This window comes from Dermacentor albipictus, chromosome 4 (assembly GCF_038994185.2).
Source record: "Dermacentor albipictus isolate Rhodes 1998 colony chromosome 4, USDA_Dalb.pri_finalv2, whole genome shotgun sequence".
Classification (NCBI taxonomy): Eukaryota; Metazoa; Arthropoda; class Arachnida; order Ixodida; family Ixodidae; genus Dermacentor; species Dermacentor albipictus.
The window spans coordinates 55,509,363-55,531,704 of record NC_091824.1 but is presented as its reverse complement, the minus strand read 5'-3'; the positions used below and the strand labels follow the sequence as shown (position 1 = coordinate 55,531,704).

The 22,342-nt window shown below is 42.0% G+C and overlaps 1 protein-coding gene across 2 annotated transcripts in view; it reads right to left on the bottom strand.

Moving 5' to 3' along the window:
* Positions 1–22,342, bottom strand: part of Vps13 (vacuolar protein sorting 13C) — a 240,439-nt gene that overhangs the window by 177,624 nt on the left and 40,473 nt on the right. For both annotated transcript variants that reach the window (XM_070536982.1, XM_070536983.1), the window contains exons 8-20: positions 20,914–21,044; positions 20,574–20,680; positions 17,992–18,151; positions 17,837–17,899; positions 17,028–17,127; positions 16,591–16,691; positions 16,435–16,502; positions 15,897–15,974; positions 13,649–13,853; positions 9,532–9,590; positions 7,116–7,268; positions 3,164–3,272; positions 151–238 (exon numbers count right to left, since the gene is read on the bottom strand). In XM_070536982.1, the coding sequence (XP_070393083.1) occupies positions 151–238; positions 3,164–3,272; positions 7,116–7,268; positions 9,532–9,590; positions 13,649–13,853; positions 15,897–15,974; positions 16,435–16,502; positions 16,591–16,691; positions 17,028–17,127; positions 17,837–17,899; positions 17,992–18,151; positions 20,574–20,680; positions 20,914–21,044 (1,422 nt within the window). The remainder of the gene's footprint in view (positions 1–150; positions 239–3,163; positions 3,273–7,115; positions 7,269–9,531; positions 9,591–13,648; positions 13,854–15,896; positions 15,975–16,434; positions 16,503–16,590; positions 16,692–17,027; positions 17,128–17,836; positions 17,900–17,991; positions 18,152–20,573; positions 20,681–20,913; positions 21,045–22,342) is intronic.

The following is a 22,342-nucleotide window of genomic DNA, read 5'->3' as shown; positions in this document are numbered from 1 at the left end:
CTGAGGGCCATTTATTTTTTATCACGATTGTACTTGGCATGAAGGACCAATGGCTCATTACAATATTCAGCTCAGGTCATGAGTAACAAAGAGAATGAATGACAACAGAACGTTAGTTTTTCAGGATATCTAAAGATCAGCAGCACTGACCTGGGGGGCATACCACAATTTCAGTAGCCGTCACGCGTACACTGTATTTTTCATACGCCTGGGATATCATGACCTGCATCACTTCAGACTGCACCAAAAGAGAAGAAGAAACAAAAAAAATTTATGCAACAATGCATCAATCAACAATTCAGAGTTCCCCCACTGCCTTAACCTCTAATGTGTGTTCTTGTTCTTTCTGACGGCAATTCTGAACGCAAAGACAAAATGTATAAATTTTTAGAGAGTTATGCTTTGCCAATGAAAACAGCTTGTGCCATGTTGCTCGCTACAATATTGCTGTGTTTTTCAATACAACAGCGAAACTACCATCCATCATCAATGGAACTGTTATATATCTTTATACTTTTTTTCTTTTTCTTTTCTTTTTTTTTCATATTGAATGTGTGCAACACACATAGGAACCAAGTAAAACAGCTAATTTCAGCTAAAATTTCTTATCCTGAATTATTCCACCAATAATGTGTGCTGCTGCCTTCACTGATCAAGGCAGCAGCCCTTTCGTATGAAATACCCAAATAGTCATCGTAATCGTAATGCAGTAGAACCTCGTTCATACATTTTGGAAAAAACTGCGCGAAAGGACATACTACAGTAAAACCTCGTTAAATCGTACCTGCTTAAACAGTAATTTCGTTTTAAAAGTAGTAAAGTCAAATCCCCGACTCAGCGGCCATTGAACATAATGTGTTTTGTATCCGCATAAACCGTACCAGCTTATTGCGTACGCATCGGTTAAAACGTAGAGTTTCAACTTTTCGTCGCGCAAACATGGCGGTGAGCCGTCTCCATCGGGTGGCCGAGCAGAACAACAAGCCTCAGAGATCGGAACAACGGCCTCCAAGCGCCCTGTGCGTTTGCGCGAAGCCACATCAACATCAACATCATTTCGATGCCGTGCTTTCTCTATGACTATGGCCGTGCCAGAGAGCGTTATGGTGTCGTGCAAGCGAGGACTCGCATCATTCCGAAGCTCGGATAAAAAAGACGCCGGGTGCTCAGCATAGGAGAAAAATTGGACATCGTCCGTGCTGTAGAACGTGACACGAAGTCGGCGCTGGCATGCAACAGGGATCTGCTGCTGGCTACAGTGTGTGGCATTTGGAATGCTAAGAAGTTGCTCGGCAGCGCTGCTGCAAACACGAAGACATGTCGGCTACGAAGTTCAACTTTTCTCCATCGCTACCTCTGTTGTTGCCGAAGTGTCGACTAGCGACAGTGATGAGGATGACATGGAAAGCGACAGCACGGGCGATTCAAGCCCGACAGTGGCACAAGCTGCGCGTTACGTCAGCCTCATGAATGCAATCGTTGCGACGAGAACAGGGGCGCGATAACGTAATTCTATTCCAAATGAAAAGTATTCTAAACTCCGGCATCCGGCAATGAAAAAGGCGCCCCCGGGACTTCTGCAGCACTACTGCACACGTGCACAGAGAATACGTAACGCCAACGAGGAATCTGCCATGCGAGTGTTTGCCGAGAAGAGAGGGCTGGCTGAAAAGCTGGCACGCAGCTTCAGTAAGTTTGAGGCCGCTGTCGTCGTCATGCTAGGCCGCCGCGGCATCAAACGAAAATAACACTTTTGTCGCGCGAAGTGAACAAATACTGCATGTTTTTTTCCCCTTTCATCGCACTCTCTCTGAGTTCCGTTTTCGACAGGTAAGTGGGTGATCTCACGCTATTCGGTTTATCAGTACTACCGTTTAGTACGTACTTTTTCCGAGCTTCGGCCAACTACGGTTTAATGAGGTTTCACTGTAACCTGGAAAATGTACAACTGAAAGTAAGCAACAAATTTTGACAGATTGAACTATTGATGACAGCTACGTAATATGATGCGTCGTGCGGATCATTGCGGCAGCTGGTGGTGCTCGGGCGACCCCAGACGCGTTTTGTTATTTTCCTATTGTGTGGTGTTTCAACAGGGCAACGGGAAACCGAAACAAAAACGAGCTGGTGGGCAATGCCGGATGCCCCCGAAGCGAAATGTGATGCCCACATCGCGACGCCTGCGGTAAGGAATGGCGGCACGTTTGGATTATTGCCTACTAAAAGCGTGCAGTGCACTACCAATGCCACTATACATCATATGCTATGGAGCAGATAGTTGAAGATGCTTATTGTAATAGGTTTGGCGGTGATAGCTTGAATGCGGCGTGTGACGGTCGAGGCGGAGATTTGCTGGTACCAGAATAAGAAACTGTGTGCGCCATCGTTTTCATGTGAAACAGGCAGCTATATACCTTTCTCGATTGCACGCCCCTCGTGCCTTTTCTTGTTCACATGGGATCTAGTGGCTGGAAAATATCTGTAGCCCATCTGTAGCGAACGGCAGCATGTTTCAGTTATTGTCTATTAAAAGCATGCACTACACTTCTGACGGCCCCTCGCGCAGTGATACAGATAGGCGAAGATGCTTATCGCAATAGGATTGGCGATGATAGCTGTGAATGCCGCATGCGGCCCCTCGCGCAGTGATACAGACAGGCAAAGATGCTTATTGCAATAGGATTGGCGGTGATAGCTGTGAATGTCGCATGCGACAACCCCGACGATGATTTGCTGATACTGAAATGAGAAACTGAGTGCACACTGGTGTTTTCACGTGAGATGGGTGGGTGAGTATTGCGGTGAAGCTGCCACAATGGGCAGCTACATACCAGTCTTGATCGCGCATGCCTCGCAAATTTTCTTGTCTATATGGGAAAACGTGTCATACGATAATAGTTTGGTAACGTACTGAACATTGGTGCCAAAACATCGTGTTTTCTGGGAGCATATGAACCAGTCAAAAATGAGTGTTACTCTATTGGATCATTCTTTGTGTCCTTGACTGCTAACCTTGGCACCAGGAAAGATGTACGTAACGGGAACGTATCAACAAGGTTCTACTACACTCCAGTTGTGCAGGACAGTCCTTGATAAGCTGCACAGGTGAGCACAACACATCCAAAGGGTGCAGATATTTCACGCAGTGAACAGAATGAAATACCTCGGTGCTCCCAGACTTGACCAGCTCGTGCACTGTAGGCGCCTTGCGACTCCTCGGCAGGCCGTGAACATAGAGCTGACCGAAGCTGATCACCAAAAGGAGCTTGTTGCTGAAACCACCACATGGAAACACAATTATGAAGGGCATCGTTGACATGTGCTCACTTCAGCTTTAGTCACCTCTAGAAAAAAGAAAAATCAGAGACAACAATATCCAGCACATTGCAACACATAGGAGGGCAAACCCTAAGCTAGTCATTTTAGTTTTTTCTGCAGCTAGGTGGAAGCATCCTACAGTTCTATGTGCCAATGTGTTAAGTGTCCCTGTGTTTTTATGGAGGAAGCAGTTAGTTTTAAACAGTTCTTGGCAGTGCCTGTGAACATCACAATTTTGTGATGGATGAACACTAAAAGCCGAGCGTTTGTGTGCCAAGATCGGTTTCTTTTTTTCTTTTCTTTCTTTTTCGTTTTTTATATGTCAAGGGTGGAGGTGGGGGCTGTAACAAACTGCTGTCATGCTTTGGCAAGGATAAAAGTCAATCTCGGCTCTTCCAGTAGTTTTCTTGTTTTCTTGGTTGGGTAATGGTTGCCGTGTCACAGAGAAACCCCACTGGTGGACGTCAAGTTGACGTAACAAGGATTTCACAGAACTTCTGTAGGCAATAAAAAAAGACCATTGCCAAAGATTCTGAGGAGAAATGTTTAGAATGCAGAATGTTCCAATAAATTTTAAATTCACATTTTTCATGTTAAGATTTTTTGCCAAGTCATTGCCTGTACTTCTTGCTAACAATTCATACAGGATAGCATTGATGCCAGCCACACTCCGAAAGGATGCATTAAAATGCATGAAGCCTCGATAATGCAGAGCTGTAATGTATGGCTGTGAGCTTGGGGGCCTTATGCTTTATAGTGTAAGCAGCATTGACCACTGGCATTGATGTGACACTGGCCAAAGACACACCAAAGTCTGGGTATACAGTACTAGAACCCCTCCATACCCACGCCCCTGCCACTTTTGCTAAGTAGCGCCAACCTTTCATGTGTGCCCCTGTTTCCCGATTCGTCATTCAATCCATTTCCACGACTTCTACTTCCACGGTTTTTGTTTCCGGTAGTTCCGCTTCCGGAATTCTCAGTTCTTGAACGTTTGCTTGTTGAATGCTTGCACCTCTACGCTGCAGTAGAAGATGGCAGTGATGTTGCTCCCACTCGGAACCAGAAGCTGTGACTACGCAAGTTCCTTTAACACCGAAGTTGAGGGGATGAGCGAGGAAGGAGCATGGTGGAGGAGGGTAGGTTGGCGGTACATTAATTTGGTCAGTTTCTTGGCAGCCAGGCAGACAGGCACTTCCGTCTTCATGACATTCACAGCAACATTAGCAAAATAACTGGTACTTGCACTCCTGAAAAAGATGCCTGGCTTAGTGGCTACTATTATCTAAATGTACACAAAGCACCTTGGATTCACAGAATATTTAGCCGGCTCTAGCCCATTCCAAGTGTTGTCTTACAGGGACACTAAAGAGGTATACTAAGCAGTATTAGTAAATTACAGCTTCTGTAAAAGCAGAGCAGCTGCTCTTACTGAGAGGATGCTTGGTAAGTCACAAATGACAATAAAACAAAAGTCACGTGGCAACACCGCCAGTGAAGTTCTCACACCATCTTGCCATGACATCATCGATTTTGACAGCGTTGGTTCAGGTATAGTTTGTTGATAAAGAATTACAATTGCTGCGAGAGACATGCAACATACTGTACGAACAAGCAACTGCACGAGGTGACCAGCGCCAGAAGTCAGTGGAAAGCAGAGGAAAAGTATCCTTTGCCCCCTTCCACACCCATACCAGCCAACCTGGCGAGATAAAAAATCGGGGGATTTATTCGCACCAATGAGGGGGGGGAGGTTGCATTTACTGTTTCAACTTCCGGTGGGACCGGGTTGGGGGAGTTCAAACTTTCAGGCAGTGTTCGATGAGTCCTGCTGCAGGGACCTCCTTGCAGTAGCAGGCTTTGCTCACTTCAAAAATTTGTCCGAGTAGCTTTGCTCAAAACATGGTCCAGACTGACGGCCCTTCACTAGGAGCAGGTGTTGGAGGGTTGTGTTGCACACTGATGAGCGGAATTCAGTCCTAGTTTTTCTCGCCGTGCTAAAATCCTCTCAAACTCTGTCTTGCTATGCAGTATCACAAGTAAATAGAGCATCACCTTAGCAACTCGGTGAAATATGTTTTCCAACCATACACCTCTGCATGTCCAACCTTTCTTCATTCATAATGTGCTCTTGAAGACTATATGCCTGTAGTGTGGCAAACTCAGTTTCGAGAGCATCTAAAGCGTCTTCAGCAGATTCACTGGAATCTCGGGGCAGCAGCTGAGGGAAACTGAAAAAAACAACAGACTCGAGAGCGATGCCTGTGAAATAAATTTCAGGTTCTGCCTAGTGATTAGTTAATTTTGCTTATAGCAATAAATACACATTTTGGGAGTGTGTGCTGCCATTTCTGCCTTATTTGTTCAGAGCTCGCACAGTTGTGATTTCCTTGCTTTGCAGGTTGGTGATAAGTTACAGACCAACGAAAGTGGCCAGACCCTGAGCATGCCTTCTGCCCCAGCCACATGCAGAACCTACCTCACATCGCATTGAAAATGTACTGAAGACTTTTACCTAGCTAGTTTTGAGAACTAATCCCAGATACTAAAGATATTAAAAAATGAAATTGAACTCCCACAGAATGAGTGAAAAATGGATGTTTGAATGAATAATTTACCAGTCTGAAGTGATTTCTAAGTATTATTCTAAGTTGTCTAAGTATGCGTAAACATCGTGCCACTTGCTAATCCCCATGCAGCCCGGAGTCATTATCAATATTATGAAACTTGATCCAACCAATATAAAGCTTATCAACTGTTTTCAGTCGTAATCAACCTTACCGGACTTACCCTTATCTTTTATTGGTCCTTATCAACCTTATCGGATTTGATACAACCATTACAAGCCCTTATTGCTCATTAGCACCTTATCCATCCGCACCGAACCACTATCAACAGTAATGAGACCCACATAACTCCTTATCACTCCTTATAATCCTTATCAACTCATTGACTGCTTATTTGTCTGTGCTGCACGATGTGAAACACATGAGCCCTCATAGATCAGTGGCATTTTGGTCTGTGAAGGAATTCCTCAAGGAATGCATCCTGCAACCACCGAAACACAACGACATTGTTGAGTGTTTGGCATTAAATTTTCACAAAATCGGAATTTTCCTGATGTCTACAGTGCACCAAGTTGGCTCTACATGTGGTTCTAGAGATTGCTTTTATTCCACAATCACCAAATATTTCAACAAAGCCATCACAGAAACAATGTTTTATATATTATTTTCTTCCCACTGATTCGTCTTTTTGATAGATAGGTTGCCCTCATTGGGTAGGCAGAGAAATGCTTACGCATTTAAAAGAAGAAATGGTTCCACTTTGAGGCATAATTGTGTCAAAATTCAAGCATTGAGAATAACAGCGCAGAGTAATAAAACACTTGCTAATTCCTTAAATATTCATTAATACAGATGCATAGTCAGGTTTATCAATATCCATTCTTGCTCTTCTCCTCTGCAATGCCATACTAGTAATTACTGTAGCTGCTACTGATAAAACATACAGCCCATGTGAGGAGAGCACCCATTAAAAATGAGGACTTCCTACACCTCATATTAGCATCAATCAAATACATGAAGAGCATCAGTAAGGGGCCAACATTTGTCATTCTGCTGACCAGTACTCTACAGTTAAATGCGGAAGATGTGGAATCGTTTTTGATCATGTTAAATCAAAAATAAAACTAAGATAAACGCAAGAGAAGGCTACCACACACGGCACAAGCCCACGACTGAAATCCAAAGAAAACAATTCTGCGCTCAGAGCCAAACAAGACTGCCAAGACTCACTCCTTCTTCCGGCCACCTTCGTGGACGACTAGGTAGGATGGCTTCAGATCAACCAGCACCTCGAGAGCTTTCCGCTGCTCGATAGCATGCTGTAGCCCAGTGGCCGACATGGCCTTGATGTCGTTCAGCTTCGATACTGCCTGTGCCTGCAGCCTGCAAGCACAGTGAAAAGCACACTGTAACACTACACAGACTCTCGAGGGGTTGCACCCAGTTTGGTTAATAGTACACTCACAGCCAATTTAACAATGATATTAGGGTAGAAGCTTGGGCGAGTTGGTCGTAGTGAGTTAAGGGTTCATTACATGATAAGGACAAGTGGGCCAGTTTATGTGTTGTTTCAGAAAGCCTAGCGAATACAGCGCGAAGGCACAAGATGCAAGAACAGTAGACACAACAAACACTCAACATCAACTGAAAGTTGACTGCATGCCCCAACGTCAAGTTCTGCACACTTTAGATAAACATGGCAGATCAATGGCTAACCCCATCACTCAGTGTTTACATGCAAGCACCACTCCCTTCCATTTCTGCGGAAAAGCATATTTTTTATTACACTCCATTCTTTCATAGTAGGCAATGCTGCAGAAGCTATGCAAGTAGCGCGGTCATAGAATTCTCACTCAGCGCATTTTACAGTACTGTCGTTTTTATTTAAGATGCTTTCTAGAGAGTACCTTAAGTAAAATCTCGTTATTTCAACCCTCGTTGATCTGGAAAATCAGATATTGGGTCATCCTCTGGTCCTGGCAAGTGGATGCATTATTTACTGTCATCAAGCTCTCATTAATTTGGACGTATTTGGACACGCACCGGTTAACTAGACAAACTTCGGAGTACGTCACCTCATGAGTATGTGATGCAAAAGGGCAAAAGTGGCGCCAGCATCTAAATTAATTGAAGTCACAGAGTCCGCACCATCACAGTCATCAGCACGAATCGTAGGGAACATGGGAACAACAAAAACACTTCACTATTTTATATTCTTTTTATATTCTAGTGTTTACCACAACATATGACATCACGTTGGCCAGGTGCCTTTAGAACTGCATGATCACCGCTCATGAGCGCATCGATAACGACCATGGACTTTTCTTAATTTTGATTCAGTGCATGGAACATGGAATGTCACAAACATAGTGGAAGCGATCAAGGATAACAAGTGATTCTACAGCGACACAACATTACAATAGGGGATCTTTTTCTGACCAGGTCATTGGCAAAAAAATAATTGGGATGTGTGTGCGGATGTGCATGCCTACTTGGATGTGTACACCTACTCGAACATTCACACCTCGTGCCGCGACTGAACTGCAAAGGAAGATGCGAGAACTTCGCCATTATTGCGTTCACCAGTCATGTAATGATGCAAATCTGTTTCTGCATTGATTTTATGAAAAATAAACATAACATTGTCAATTTTTTGAGCAAATAATGACATGTTGACGTAAGCACTTGTTTAGCCTATTTTTTGTACGTTCGATAATTTAACATTGGTATAATTTTGTCATTTTTTCCAAATCTATGATATCCGAATTAATGAAGTTATGAAGTTTAACTACAACTTATGGACTAAGCATTACATCAAATCAAATTATTTGTGCACCAAATTATTTGTGTCTGCTGTTCATAACTCTGCTTGTTTGGTAAACTAAAAAATTTAATTCTGGGGTTTTATGTACCAGAACCATGATTGTAAGGCATGCTGTAGTGGAGAATTCCGAATTAGTTTTGACCACCTGAAGTTTAACGTCCACCCAATACACAGCCCATAGGCATTCTTGCATTTTGTGCCCATCGCAAAGCAGCTGGCGTAGTCAGAATTTGATCTCACACCCTCAGCAGCGCAACACCATGGACACTACACATTTGGTAGGTGAATAGGGATCATATTTACGATGCCGTTAATGTATAAATATGTAATATTTTGCAATATAAAGGTATGATACTTTATGTTACATTAAATTACATGACACATACGTCTCTTTTTCATATGTGGCCCACTATTTTATGGACACAAATATGAGCAGAGAGAAAGAATCATGAAAGAAAGAATGCATGAAACAGGCTATAGATATTGTTACAGATGAGGTGCTTAAAGAAGATGGAAGGAAGATGTGAAGTAGGCAAAAGAATGTGGAGAGGGCACAATCACCCTACCAGTAACAATAGCTATTCGGTAAAAAGTATGCTTTTCTTTTTTAATGTGGTCTCTGTGTCATGAGCACTTGTAAGAGCGGGTGATGTGACCTGCCATTGATATGCTATGCGAAGGTATTACGCACTGAAACTTGTCGAGAGAAAATATTGAACCTTCTCACACAGCCACAATTACACACCGGAAGGCAAGGAACTACGGTAGGCCATTAGTTTCATGTCTTTATGCCAAGCAAAATAAGCTAGAAAGACTTCTCACTTGTCAAGGGTGGCCTGCTCTGGGGGGCTGAAAACATCCACCAGGGCAGAGATGACAGCCTAAGGAAATACAAATAAGGTAATAAGATATAAGTCAAACAATGGTTCCTCAAACCAGACATGGAAGGTTTCGGATTAGATAACGCAACTGCACTACACAAAAAGCTTGCAGCAGTTATCCTTATTCTTGTACCCAGCCATTTCATCTTGAGTTTACACAGCCCAAAACGAACAGTGCGAAAAGAACAGAAGATGAAAGAATCAGACAATGTGAGTGCTGTTTGACTCTTTTGCCCTATGTTCCTTTCATGCCACTTATTTTCTACAATGTTAATCTAGCCAATCGTCCAGCTTGCCATTCTCATTCAGAGCATTAAAAAGGGAAAACAGGCTAGCATTTCTTTTCCCAGACTTTTTATTACATATACTATATAAAATTCATGCACCATTCAACTGCACAATATAAATGCTGAACCTCAATGTTGTTTTCTTGCAATAATCCAAATAAAGTAGGAAATCCACAGCAAACCCCTCCTAACCCCTACCAATGCTTCCAATGGGACACCCTGTTTCCAGTAGCCCACCAGTCTTTTTAAAAATTGTTTTCCTTCAAGTGATCAGTGCACAACTGCTTTTCATACAAGGAATGAACAGCTTACGTTTTCATCACAGTTTTTTGTTCTTAACTGAGACTTGTTTTATATGCTGAAGGCCTAGTAAAAATGTGAGCCTAGTGCATTCAAGCATTTAGAAAAACTTAAAAGCATACCCCCCCCCCCACCCCCCCACCCCAAGAGAAAGGCTGCTCTTAAATGCTTTATATTAGTGTAGCATACATAAACACAAGTATGACATTTGCTTTCTGTGCATATAATTTGGCAGTCTGAACTCAACAAAACAAATGATTCTAGTATACTTTATCCACTAAAAGCTCAGTATTTCAAAGTGGTCCTGACAAACTAGGAGAGTAAGGAACCCAGCCTTTACTTATGCGCAATCCGAAAAAAATCATACTATAGATGGTAGACAGAAATGTCGACATGATGAAGCACTTGACAACCATCGTATTTAGTTACATTATTGAAGAGAGCCTAAGGCATGAATGTGAAGACTGATTTACAGTACTCTTTCGAAACACACTTTGCACACAAGGTTACTTACTAGCAAAGGAAATAAATGCCACAAACTTCTCTCTCTGAATACTAAGCTCATCATACCACAGCAATATCTTTTATGTATTTCATCACCATAATCATCAGCCCATTTTATGTTCACTGCAAGACGAAGGTCTCTCCCTGCAATCTCCAATTACCCCTGTCCTGCAAAAAGCCTGCAAAATGTGCCTTAAGCAAACTCTTGTAACTCTTCTTTTTTTTCAGTTTTATTTTTGTACCTTCCACTAAATTGAAAATCACAGCAAAAGCTGTGCACAATAATGCGCGTATACAGTGCTCGTAGAATGATATGCGAGATTACTCTAAAGCACCACGTCATGATGCTACGAATCTAGTCACTAAAGGCATACCTGCCAACTCTCCAGAATTGTTTGTTATGCTTGTGAATTTGGGCTCGTTCTACGATTTTAGGAATTCTGTGTTAAGTTTTAAGAAAAATTTATTCTGTTCATGAAAAAGTTCTAAAGGTGGTCAAAAGTGGGGTGGCGCAATGTTCCAAAAAAAGTGTATGCAATAAAGGAATTGTGAAGATTGAAAATGTATGAGGTTTTACGTGCGGAAACCACTTTCTGATTATGAGGCACGCCATAGTGGAGGACTCCGGAAAATTCGTCCACCTGGGGTTCTTTAACGTGACCTAAATCTAAGTACACGGGCGTTTTCGCATTTTGCCCCCATCGAAATGCGGCCGCAGTGGCCGGGATTCGATCCCGCGACCTTGTGCTCATCAGCCCAACACCATAACCACTGAGCAACCACGGCGGGTAGTTGTGAAGATTGATGATTATGATGGTGACAATTTGTTGGCATCCTCTTTGAAATGAGGCAGTGACAAACAGTCACCTGGCCTGCTTGATTTAATCAGGTATGCTATACAGGTTTTTCACTCTAGCATTTTTGTTGAAGGGACCCAATTGAAGGTACCTATACAGCACCCTCTTGTTAAAGTGCAAGACCACAAGCCTACCATACACTTTTCAATGTCTCCTGAATGCGAAGTTATTCAGCAGTGCTAACAAGGCACAAACATAGTTTTGCCCATCTGTCCCTGACCCTACCCTTGAAAGTTTGCTGATGGTGAAAGGACACCAGAGAGGTGCTTGCTTTGAGCAGTACCTGAAGCGTGCAAAATCATGCAAGCAGGTAAAATGAGTAACAGCAGTGCTGCTGGAAAAACCCCTGTCCCTCCTACGCAATAAGAACAGTTTTTAGCAGCAGTATTACTGTGGTCAATGACATCAACAATGTCTGACTTGTACGTAATTTGTACGTAATTGTACATAATTAATTTGTACATATTCCCTCACCCTCATGGCCATTTCACCCTCCAATTCATGGGCTAGATCTAGTATGCACAAAAACAGGAGAAAATGGACAGGGAAGCAGCCTCTGCTGCAGTTGAATTGGTACAGCCTCGCACACGTAATGTGCAAGATGTTGGTTCTGCTCCCACCAACGTCAAGTTGTTATGTGTAATTTTATTTCCCTTTTTTCTTATGATTTCTACGTAACAATTAAAAATTAAAATGAACAGCGATATTTCCTATGCTTTACCTGACTCCATTGTCTGATGGCTTCATGCAGTTGTAACTAAGACTTAACACCTCAATCCCCTTTAATCTCCTTCAATCTAGCCTAACCACTTCCACTAATGTGCCGTTAAATTCGACCTTGTTATGGTCAAGGCACTGTAGATGAGAGAAGCGTGGAATTCCTACATTACGAATGACAGCACAACTTCATGATCAAAAATTCCATCAGCACCCATCTACAATGATTGCCTAAGTTATGCGAGAGCATTTTCACAGCATACATACCGTATTTATTCGATTATAAGGCAGTCGCAATTTAGGGTGAGGGTGCAGTTGGGGGACCCAAGGAAAAAAAAAATTATGTGTGTACACAAGTATAAGGCGATGCAGAGTAGATGACAAATTACTCAAACTTGGCAGGAACTGCTTGGAATATTGAATTACTAACACAGCCATAACGCAAAATGATGACCATGAAACAGAGGGGAAAGGAGCCTTACCTCTACCTCTACCATGAAATAGAGTGAAGGAGGGAGGTGGGAAGAGGGTAGGATTCCCAAGAAGATAACAAAATTCGATTAGTGGTAACTTTCCTCAGGATGTTGCTTAATTAAGGCAGCACATGCCATGCTGCAGCAAAGCACACTACGAGGCAAAACTTGCACTGCTGTGAAGCCACGAAGCATACGGTGAGGGGCTAGTTGGTATGACATTATGAGAACAAAGAAAAACTGCGCCAAAAAGGACAAGACAGAGGAAGAACCACATGACACAGGCAACACAGGCATGTTGTGTGGTTCTTTCTCTGTCTTGTTCTTTTTTGCGCAGTTTTTCTTTGTTCTCATAATGTGAAGCCACACCTCAAGGCAAAATTACATATAACCTGCACTCCATCTTTACTGTTTACTCAGCCTCACATGTAATAAGGGGGTGACTTCGAGGCTATGAATTTGGAGAAGAAACCTCGACTCACCCATATTGAAATAAATATGGTATTTTATTCAACTATTACAGCTGATTTAGTGCAGTGCGACTGTGTGTTCACTTGCCTTAGTTGCTTTTACGGCCACACACTCTGCATGCCTCTGGAGACCTAACCCTTTGCAAGCAAGCCACGCATTTGCACTGATATTGTGACAGCCCGATGGTGGTGGTGCTTTTCCGTTGTACTGTCGCACGTATTCCGCGCCTCTTCTAAACTGTTGCCGTGGTGCCAATAATAGGCACTCACTTGCCAAGCTGCAGGCCTAGGTACGATTCGTTGTAGGAGCGAAATCATCTTTCTCTTCTTTTTTTTTATGGGGCCACATAGACAGACCAAAGTGGAGTAGGGTAGCCAAGGAATTGCTCTCGCATTTAATAACACATGGCTGTTCCCCAGCTTCCTGCTTAAAAAAACATGCTCACGTACCGCGTCGTAGATCATTTCCACAGGTTCTGCCAAAAGGTGAACTCTCTGGTCACACTTGTCATCAAGCGGATTTGTTTCAAACAGGAAGGTCAGAAGAGTCTTCTTTTCATTGCCTTGAACAATCTCCGATGATATCAGAGTGCAGAATTCTGATGGCTCTTGAGGAAAGCCAAGCACCTTGAATTTCTCAATTTTTGACTCCAACCTGGAAAAAAAAAAAATTCACGACACGCGTTGTGAATGATCCCCTACAAATGTAGGCACAAGGTACAGTCTAGTTTGGCTGCTATCAAATGTGCCAGCTGACTTCTAGACGTGTCACATGAATCTTTTTTTTTACTTTCAGTGCGCAATGTGCGGTGATGACACTGCGGCATACCTAATGGAATGTTTTCAGCATGATTTCCAAAGAGCAAAGAAACAGCATGCAACAACTGATGACCCAACACTAGCATTCATGAACATGCAAACAAAGAACAAATTAACATGCAAAACCTAGTACATTGCAGTGGCTAATCCAATAGCGAGACATTTTTACAATGTTCTGATTTACTGATCGTTTAGACAAGTGTAACTAAATATGTGAAGTGTACCTGCGGTGGCAACATGAATGTTATGAAGAGTGTTTTTGTTTGTATATGCAAGTATTTACAGTAGAACCTCATTGATATGTTTTGGAAAAAACATACTAACCAGGAAAAAGTATGATCCAAAGTCACTAAAAAATTTGACAGACTCCACTATAGTCGACATTTACGTAATATGAAGCACTGCGTGAACCCCTGGAGCACAGGCACCAACGCATGCCGAGTTGATGGGGCGTGAGCAGCCTAAGATGTGCATTGTATTCACGGCTTCAGAAGCTTATGTTCACGCTCCTCAAATTCGGCTTGTGTCAGCAGCTTCTTCGAGTGGGGAATATTAGAGGGAAGTTTTGATGTTCCCACTCAGTGCGAATCGTTGCGACACGAGACGCATTTCAATCTGTGAGGCCCGAGACACGCCTTTTCATTTTTCTATTGTGTAGCAGTTTAAGATGGCGACAGGAAAGCGAAACAAAATCGAGCTGGCGTGCGATGGCTGTAATACGATGCCACCAGAGAAAAATAGGACGCTCACTTTTCGCCGCCTACAGCAGAGAAAGGTGGCGCATTTGGGTTACTGCCTATTAAAAGCATGCAGTACCCTGCCAATGGCACTATGCCACATATTCTTTGACACAGATACATGAAGATGCTTAATGCAATTGGTTTGGCAGCGATAGCTGTGAATGTGGCATACGAAGACCCACGATTAGATTTGCTGGTACCGGAATGGGAAACTAAGTGGGCACTGGCGTTCTTATGTGACATGGGGCAGACAAGTACTGCGGGGAAGTTGCTGTGGCACTGGGCACGTGCATGTAATCACATGCACCTCGCACCTTTTCTTGTTTCCATGGGACCTAGCAACCAGAAAATGTATCATACAATCACAGTTGGCTAATGTACTGAATGTCGGCGCCGAAAGATTGTGTTCTCCAGGAACGTATCGACCAGTAAAAAAAGAAGTGCAACTGCATTGGGTCATCTCTTGTGTTCTTGGTCACAAGCGTTTGCACCAGAAGTCATACGATACAGGATCATATCAGCGAGGTTTTACTGTGTACGCACATGTGCTGAATGAAATGATATCGAGTGAAGTGTAGGGCAAGCAAGGTGGGTGTGCACCAAATTGCACATTCCATCGCATGAACATGACATGACTGGCCTCTGGACTATGGGAACAGCACCACATGAGGGGAGATGTGTCTGTTCAAAGACTAAACATCATACCATGCACCAGTTTTTTGTGCATTCTGTTAAATATCTTTCAGCAAAGCAAGGTACACCTCTCGTGAAGCAAAACTGACGCTCCTAGGCAGAAAAAAACATCCTAGTCAAAAAATTTAGTGCATGGCATTGAATCTCACATAGTTCTTCGTAAACAACAATGAGATTTATCTCATTCAAATCAGAGAAAGAGGAAGCAGAAGTCGGAATCTGTACACATCCATCCATTTGACAATGTCATTATGAAACTCATTTACACTAATTTATCTCTAATATTTACGAATGTCAAGTTTGTTCCAAGTAATCTCATGAGGTCTGCCGATAAGTAATGCATGCCTCATGCAGTGCTTGGTTTTTATGAACACTATGATTTCGCTGTCACACATCATTATACGTTAGGCTGCCAGTGGGTCAAGCCTGTCATAAAATATGCTTACTTCATGGCTTCCGTTCTCGGTCTCTCTTCAAAACTTGCAGACATATCGTTCAATATTGCCTGCACAATGATGGTCTTCCTGTAAATGGAATGAAAAGAAATCCTGTACAGCCAGATGTCACCAAAGTGAGCATGGGTACAGACAACTAGAGAATACAGTAAATTACAGCACATATCTTAACATAACAAGACATGTCTACAGAATGCAGCAGCTGCCTTCGGGTTAATTTTGACTGCCTGGGGTTCTTTAACGTGCACCCAATGCACGGTACATAGATGTTCTTGCATTTCGCCCCCATCAAAATGCTGCCACCACGGCGCCAGTTCTATGTAGTGTATAGCTGTAGTAGTATGTACCATAATATTGCAGTTCATGCGCTGCTTGTATGACGAAATTCAGTCAGGTATATCAAGGCATGGTAAAACTTGAAAACTATTCATTTTGGCAGCTTGAAATACAAGGCAACATACATAATATGGACAGCTAATAAAGTCCTAATAAACAGGATTTGCCAAAATAGATGCCAACATAGACTCACACTCTCGCGTCATCATGTATAGCCAATGAAAAGTTCTTGAGCAGAAAATTCAGCCTCTTGGCAACGTACTGAAATGGCAAAGAACACGTAGTTCATAAGCAAATATGGAAGAAGGCAGAAGAGTGCTAAAGATTAACTTGATGAAGTTGCCCGTACAGTGACTGGGTAGATTGGTGCTGAAGAGTTCTCCTGATAGCCAATAGCAGCGTACAGCTTCTCCTTCTCAGCAGGCGTCATGGCTTTCTCAAACTGTTTGGCTGCAAAGGAAGAGAACGTGCGCATTGACAAAGGTGAACGGGGCTTTATAATTCAGTTTTCCCACTTCACAACTGCAAGGACAGAGGCCAGGTAGCAGTGTTCGCCAATTTGCAGCACAAATAGCGTGCAGTATCGTTGGTAAAACAAACTCGGTGCCGACTAACAGTTTCAGGAAGGCTTGCCAAGTAAAGCTCTTCAAGTCATGGATTCCAATATAGAGGCCACACATTCAGAAACATGCGATTCCAGATTGTAGAACAGGTGGCTTGCAAATACGCTAACAACATACTGCACGTGTGCGCATAAATGGAAACCTTTAAAATGACCATACGCACCAATGTCCTGGGTCTGAGATGCTGTGTCGCTTTGGTTGCCACCAAACCACCAGGATGAATACCAGCTTTGTTTCGGGGTGTTCAACTGCTGCTCCTCAACCTGATGTAAAACAAGTCAGTAGGTACTTTAGAGATTTATTAACACAAGGGAAGCACATTGTTTTGGCATAAACACTTGTTCAACCATGATTTCTGCAATAAAAACTAATCGCAAGATTATTTTTTTTTAACTCCAGGTACAGCTATAAATTCCTCAAACCCTCTGTCAGCTTCACAAATTATAGCCACTATTAATATCTCAGGCTGGGAGAGACACTCAAGGGCATAATCATTCATCCTCTTACTTGTTACGCTGCTTGATATGTGTGTTGTCTTCACAATAGTTTGGTATTCCTTTTGTGTTTTTGTTTGTTGTTTTTTCTTGGGGAGGGGGAAGGCAATCTTGTACTTTAAGTATTCCTGCTGGTATTTACAAATAGAGTCACTAGCTAAGTGTTTAGTCAATAGATGCTGTTACTCACCATAAAAAATTTTGTGCAACCTTTATTAATCCCATCATTTGTTATTCAAAACTGTTCCAATTTGGGTTTGGACATTACAACACTAACAAAGTGGTGGAAACATAATCAGTAAAAATGTGTCTTTGGTAATTGTCCAAACTGACATGTGCGTGGCTAACTAAAACAAATTTTGCTTAAAACTTCAAACTAATGCCCACCTGGCCCTCAGAAAACAAAAACATTAATTAAGCAATAACAATCAGTTAACTGTTGCAAAGAAACGGCCACACAACGATATGCAGTGCTCACCTCAAGCTCTGCCTGACGTCTTGCAAGTGTGATGTTGAACACATCCAACTCATCTTCAAGTGCCTGCATTATCGAAAAAGTTAAATCGCAACTAAACTGGAAAATACTACGCTCTGGAATATGTATATTTAGCACAGGCCCAAAATTGACCTAACCTTGAGGTTTTCGGAAGACTGCTTGGTTTGCAACTTGACTTTGTACTGAGTCTTGTAAGCTTTAACCTTGAGGACATGCTCATGCATGTGCTGCAGTGACCAGTTACGCCTGCATCGCCGCACGTGCTCCTCAAGAATCGCTTCATAAGCGAAGTGCCACCTGAAACAGCCAAAACAAGGCAGTGTAATGTACTAAGGGTGAGTTCCTTCAAAAACATCCTTTCTCTGCAGATTTTTTAGTAATGAAGTAGATAGAACCAGAACATTATTTTGTTAAATGGAGAACATTATTAAACAGAAAACACTTAAAACGCTCTTGCAAATAACAAAATGTTTATATTGAGAGTGAAAAAAAATACATAGGCTTTGAAAGCATGGACTCCATTGGACTAAGGAACTGCGGACTAAGAGTGCACTAAGACGGCGCACGTCTTGACTCTGTCCTAACCGAGCAGCTAGCTCCACTTGGTAGAGACGATGTTAATCTTGCAATCATGGGACCTTACAATGGGCAGTTTCATAAAGAAAAAACAGCCAGCCTCAAACCAGCACAGAAATGCATTGATTGCAGCAACATATATACACATGCCAAGGCATTTTGAACACAACAGGTTTCTTCTGGTGAGCTTATTACCCGTAATTTTCCCGCACAGTACTTTGTTATATCGGTCATAATGTTGAGTTCACTTCAGTGGTTCGAGCTTTGCAACACATTAGGTTCTATAGTATGTGCAAGGGAATCAAAAGCACTTTGTTAAATAAGAAATTGAGTAACACCAAGCTTTTTTAAATCAAACTTTCACTGTGACTCTCTTTTCGCGTACCAGATGCTGTTTACGCGGCTGTCTCACGTGCAGCACAAGATGTGTTTTCTTGACGTTCACGCTGAATTATGTCCCCCAGGATTTGTTTCATGTTGCATATTCTTTTCCTGCTTGAAATGTATAGGCTTTTAAATTATAACACTAATACAGGAAATGTTCAACGCTATTACAATGATGAAATTATAACACTAATACAGGAAGCACATAATGTTAATTAAACTTGTACAATATTGTTTGAACAGTGGACTACCATACTGTACATACAGTCATGAGAGTGGCCCATCTTGCAAGAAAACTACTGCTATTATCCTCCCTAGTTGAACACACGCGAAAACGTAGGACACTCTGCTTCACAACTTTTTTGTTTTTCAGTGGCAACCTCTGAATGTATTTGGATAAAAATTGCTGCATTCAATATGGTCACTGCGGTGCGGAATCAGTGCAAGAATGAGGAAACATGTGGTAAGTATGGTGCCTACATGCTTGAAAGAGCTGATGAACTTGCGCACAACGGAAGTGCCCTGGATTAAGCCTTTGCCGGTTGGCATGCATTATTTAGAAAACGTTAGAAATTTATTGTGTGGCAGGAATAAATGAGGTGCTTAGAAAATAGTTCACAACAAATCTCATTTCTCTATACCAAGCCGCCTATATTAAAAAAGTGGGATGTATTTCTCCCACTGACACTAAATGGTCGCAAAGTCATATTGACCCTCTAGGATTTCAATCCAAAATTATTTCTGACTACTTCCCATGTGAACCAAAACTCTAGAAATATTTTGTGTGGTAAAAGTAAATGAGGTGCACAGAAAGAGTTTGCAACTAATTACACTTCTGTACAACAAGCCGTTTAGATTTTAGAAGTGGGAAATATCTGTCCCCCTGACACTACATGGCTTTTTTTAGAAATGGGACTTACTTAAATTGGACCTAATGGGTCTCAATGAAAAATTATTTGCTTAGTAAAACAGACCAAAGCACGATGGACTAAGTGGCACAGTGGATGCCATAAACAAACAGTTCGTGCGGAGTTTTCACTGCAGCATCAAACACCAATGGCATCAGCACCATTTTGCATGTGCATGGTTTTACAGGTGCATTCACAAGGGCAAGTTTTGCAGACCAGCTATCCCTTCATGATGCAAAAATGGGTGCTTACTGTGAGCTAGAGGTGTAAATGCAAATGCAGAAAAGAGGAATAACTTATCAGGCATGTTAGAAATGTTTTTCTCACAAGCAAGTATGCTCCGAATTCAGGAAGCATTCCAATAAAGAAAACAACTTTTCTAGATTTTGCATGCTTGTTGCCATTAGTACCCACTACCAAAACTATTCTCACATGAAGTGTTGAAACCTTTAGATAGAAGGCAGCAATCAAAGAAATTATATAAATGCACCCTTTTGCTGCCGAGAGGCGTTTTCACACACATAATAAGGTGGGACATATATGTCACAAATAGAACTTGTCCACATGTGTGTTTAAATGGGAATTAACATTCTTTTTTTTCCCTGTAAATCTAGAGCCACTCAACTGCCACTGTTGGTCAATAAGTACATCGCTTGGTGCATACCTGATCCACATTCCCTGCCAACTATGTATTAATGAGGTTTTACTGTAATAAACTAATTACTATATTGTTAATTAGAAAAGTTCCTCCTGACAGTTTTGTGAACTCTGAAACCTTATCCTGTATTAATACTGAATAAAAAAATTTAAAATATAAACGGTGTTCGCAATGTCACTAATATGCTGCCTACCATCTTTTAGCATTGTTGTGCACTGGGACATCAGGCCTGTACTTCCTGTAGTGGGCAGCAATTGTCATCCGGTTGACAGAATCCGAAAGTGCCAACATGTCTTGAAACTGCAATGCACAGGCAGGTAGAGTTTTTTAATAGCATGACATGGCCAAAACAAACATGGCCACAGGACAGAACACTAGCCCTGCTACTACCACTAAAGCTTTGTTAAAGTGTAAAAATACTGAAATTTGAAGACAAGCAAGCGGGCAGAGGGTTTACTTTTTCAAGGCGTTACAATACAGTCCAAGACCATATTCCTACAAAAGCATTGCTGGCCATAAAGAAGGCATCAAACCTGGCGTTTGCTGATGCCAATGCTGATCTCTGCAACAACAATGTCCAAAACCATCCCTGTGGTGCTGTAGTTATTGATCTCTGGCTTTGTGTCCATGGTCAACTTGGCAAGCGAGGAGATCGGACCGAGCACTAGAAGAGATGTGGTAATTAATCCATGCCCGATAAAACCTCAAGACTGTCAGAAAACAGAAAAGGTCAAATGATTGTTGCAAGTGGCATTAGAATACAACATTAAACACAGTAAAACCAGGCAAAAAAGAAGCTTAAGTCTGCACTTTTTAGTTCAGAGACACTTGGGTACAGCTGAACCTCAATACAAGGAACACCGGATCAACAAATTTATATAATTTCCAGGAGTACTTGAAGACCAAATATTTGACCAGTGACAACCATGTACAGCAGACTTCCATTAATTCAACTACAGTTAATTGAATCTTTCAGTTGATTTGAGCCCAGCCGAAGGACCCCGACAGCACCCACGCATTTCTATGGACCCAAACTTCCATTGTTTTGATTATAAAATTGGCCTTCACCAGCCAATTTGAACTTGACCAGTCAACAGAAGTGCGCCTGACCCCTGTGGTAACCCTAGTAGTGATCATAGTAACCCAGTAGTGATCAACAGAACTCAGGGGAAAATGAATGCGTTGAACACACATCAAATCTATTTGAAAATACCCATTTTCAGCCTGCCTTGGGAATATATTGAAGCAATAAGCATAGCTCGCGATGTCTCACCACGGTATTTAGCAGATTCTAAAGCGTGCCTTTTTTGTTTTAAAGAAAACTGGGGAGGAAAATCGCGTTCGTGGTCAATCGTATACGAAACCAAATCGCCTTTTCGGGTTTAGTACGGTTTACCGCATGGCACCACTACACTGTGGTGAAGTTTTAAAAAAGAATGCGACCAATTTAAACTCGGTGCCATTGTGCAACACATATTAGACCCTCGCTGATATTTCTTGCTAATAAATCAGCTGCAAGTTAGATTTCTACTTTGTTTAGAAAATTTACTGTCATTTCTACATTAGTTTTCTATTTTGGACACATAGAAAGTGGGCGCATGTTTAATTTGGGGTGTGTCAGATTCAGTAGAATACTGCCAAATGAATCAGCAGTGTGTACCCGAATTTCTTTTTTTTTTGCGTCTTGTTGATTTTGACTCACTGGATATCTTGATAAATTTTGTCAGTACTGTCAGAATCAAATTAATGGAAATTGACTGTATTTTTGTCACAACTCAGCTAAGTAACTGCACATTGCAGCTATGATTTAAACAAGTCCTTGTACATTCTATACACACGTCAAATATTGAGGCTGTAATGACAAATAATAAAAACGAGCCAATACAGACAATAACTTTCATGTGTATATGTGAAGAGAGAAATCGAAGTTGGCCACGAGAAAAAGCTTTCTCTTAAAGGCAG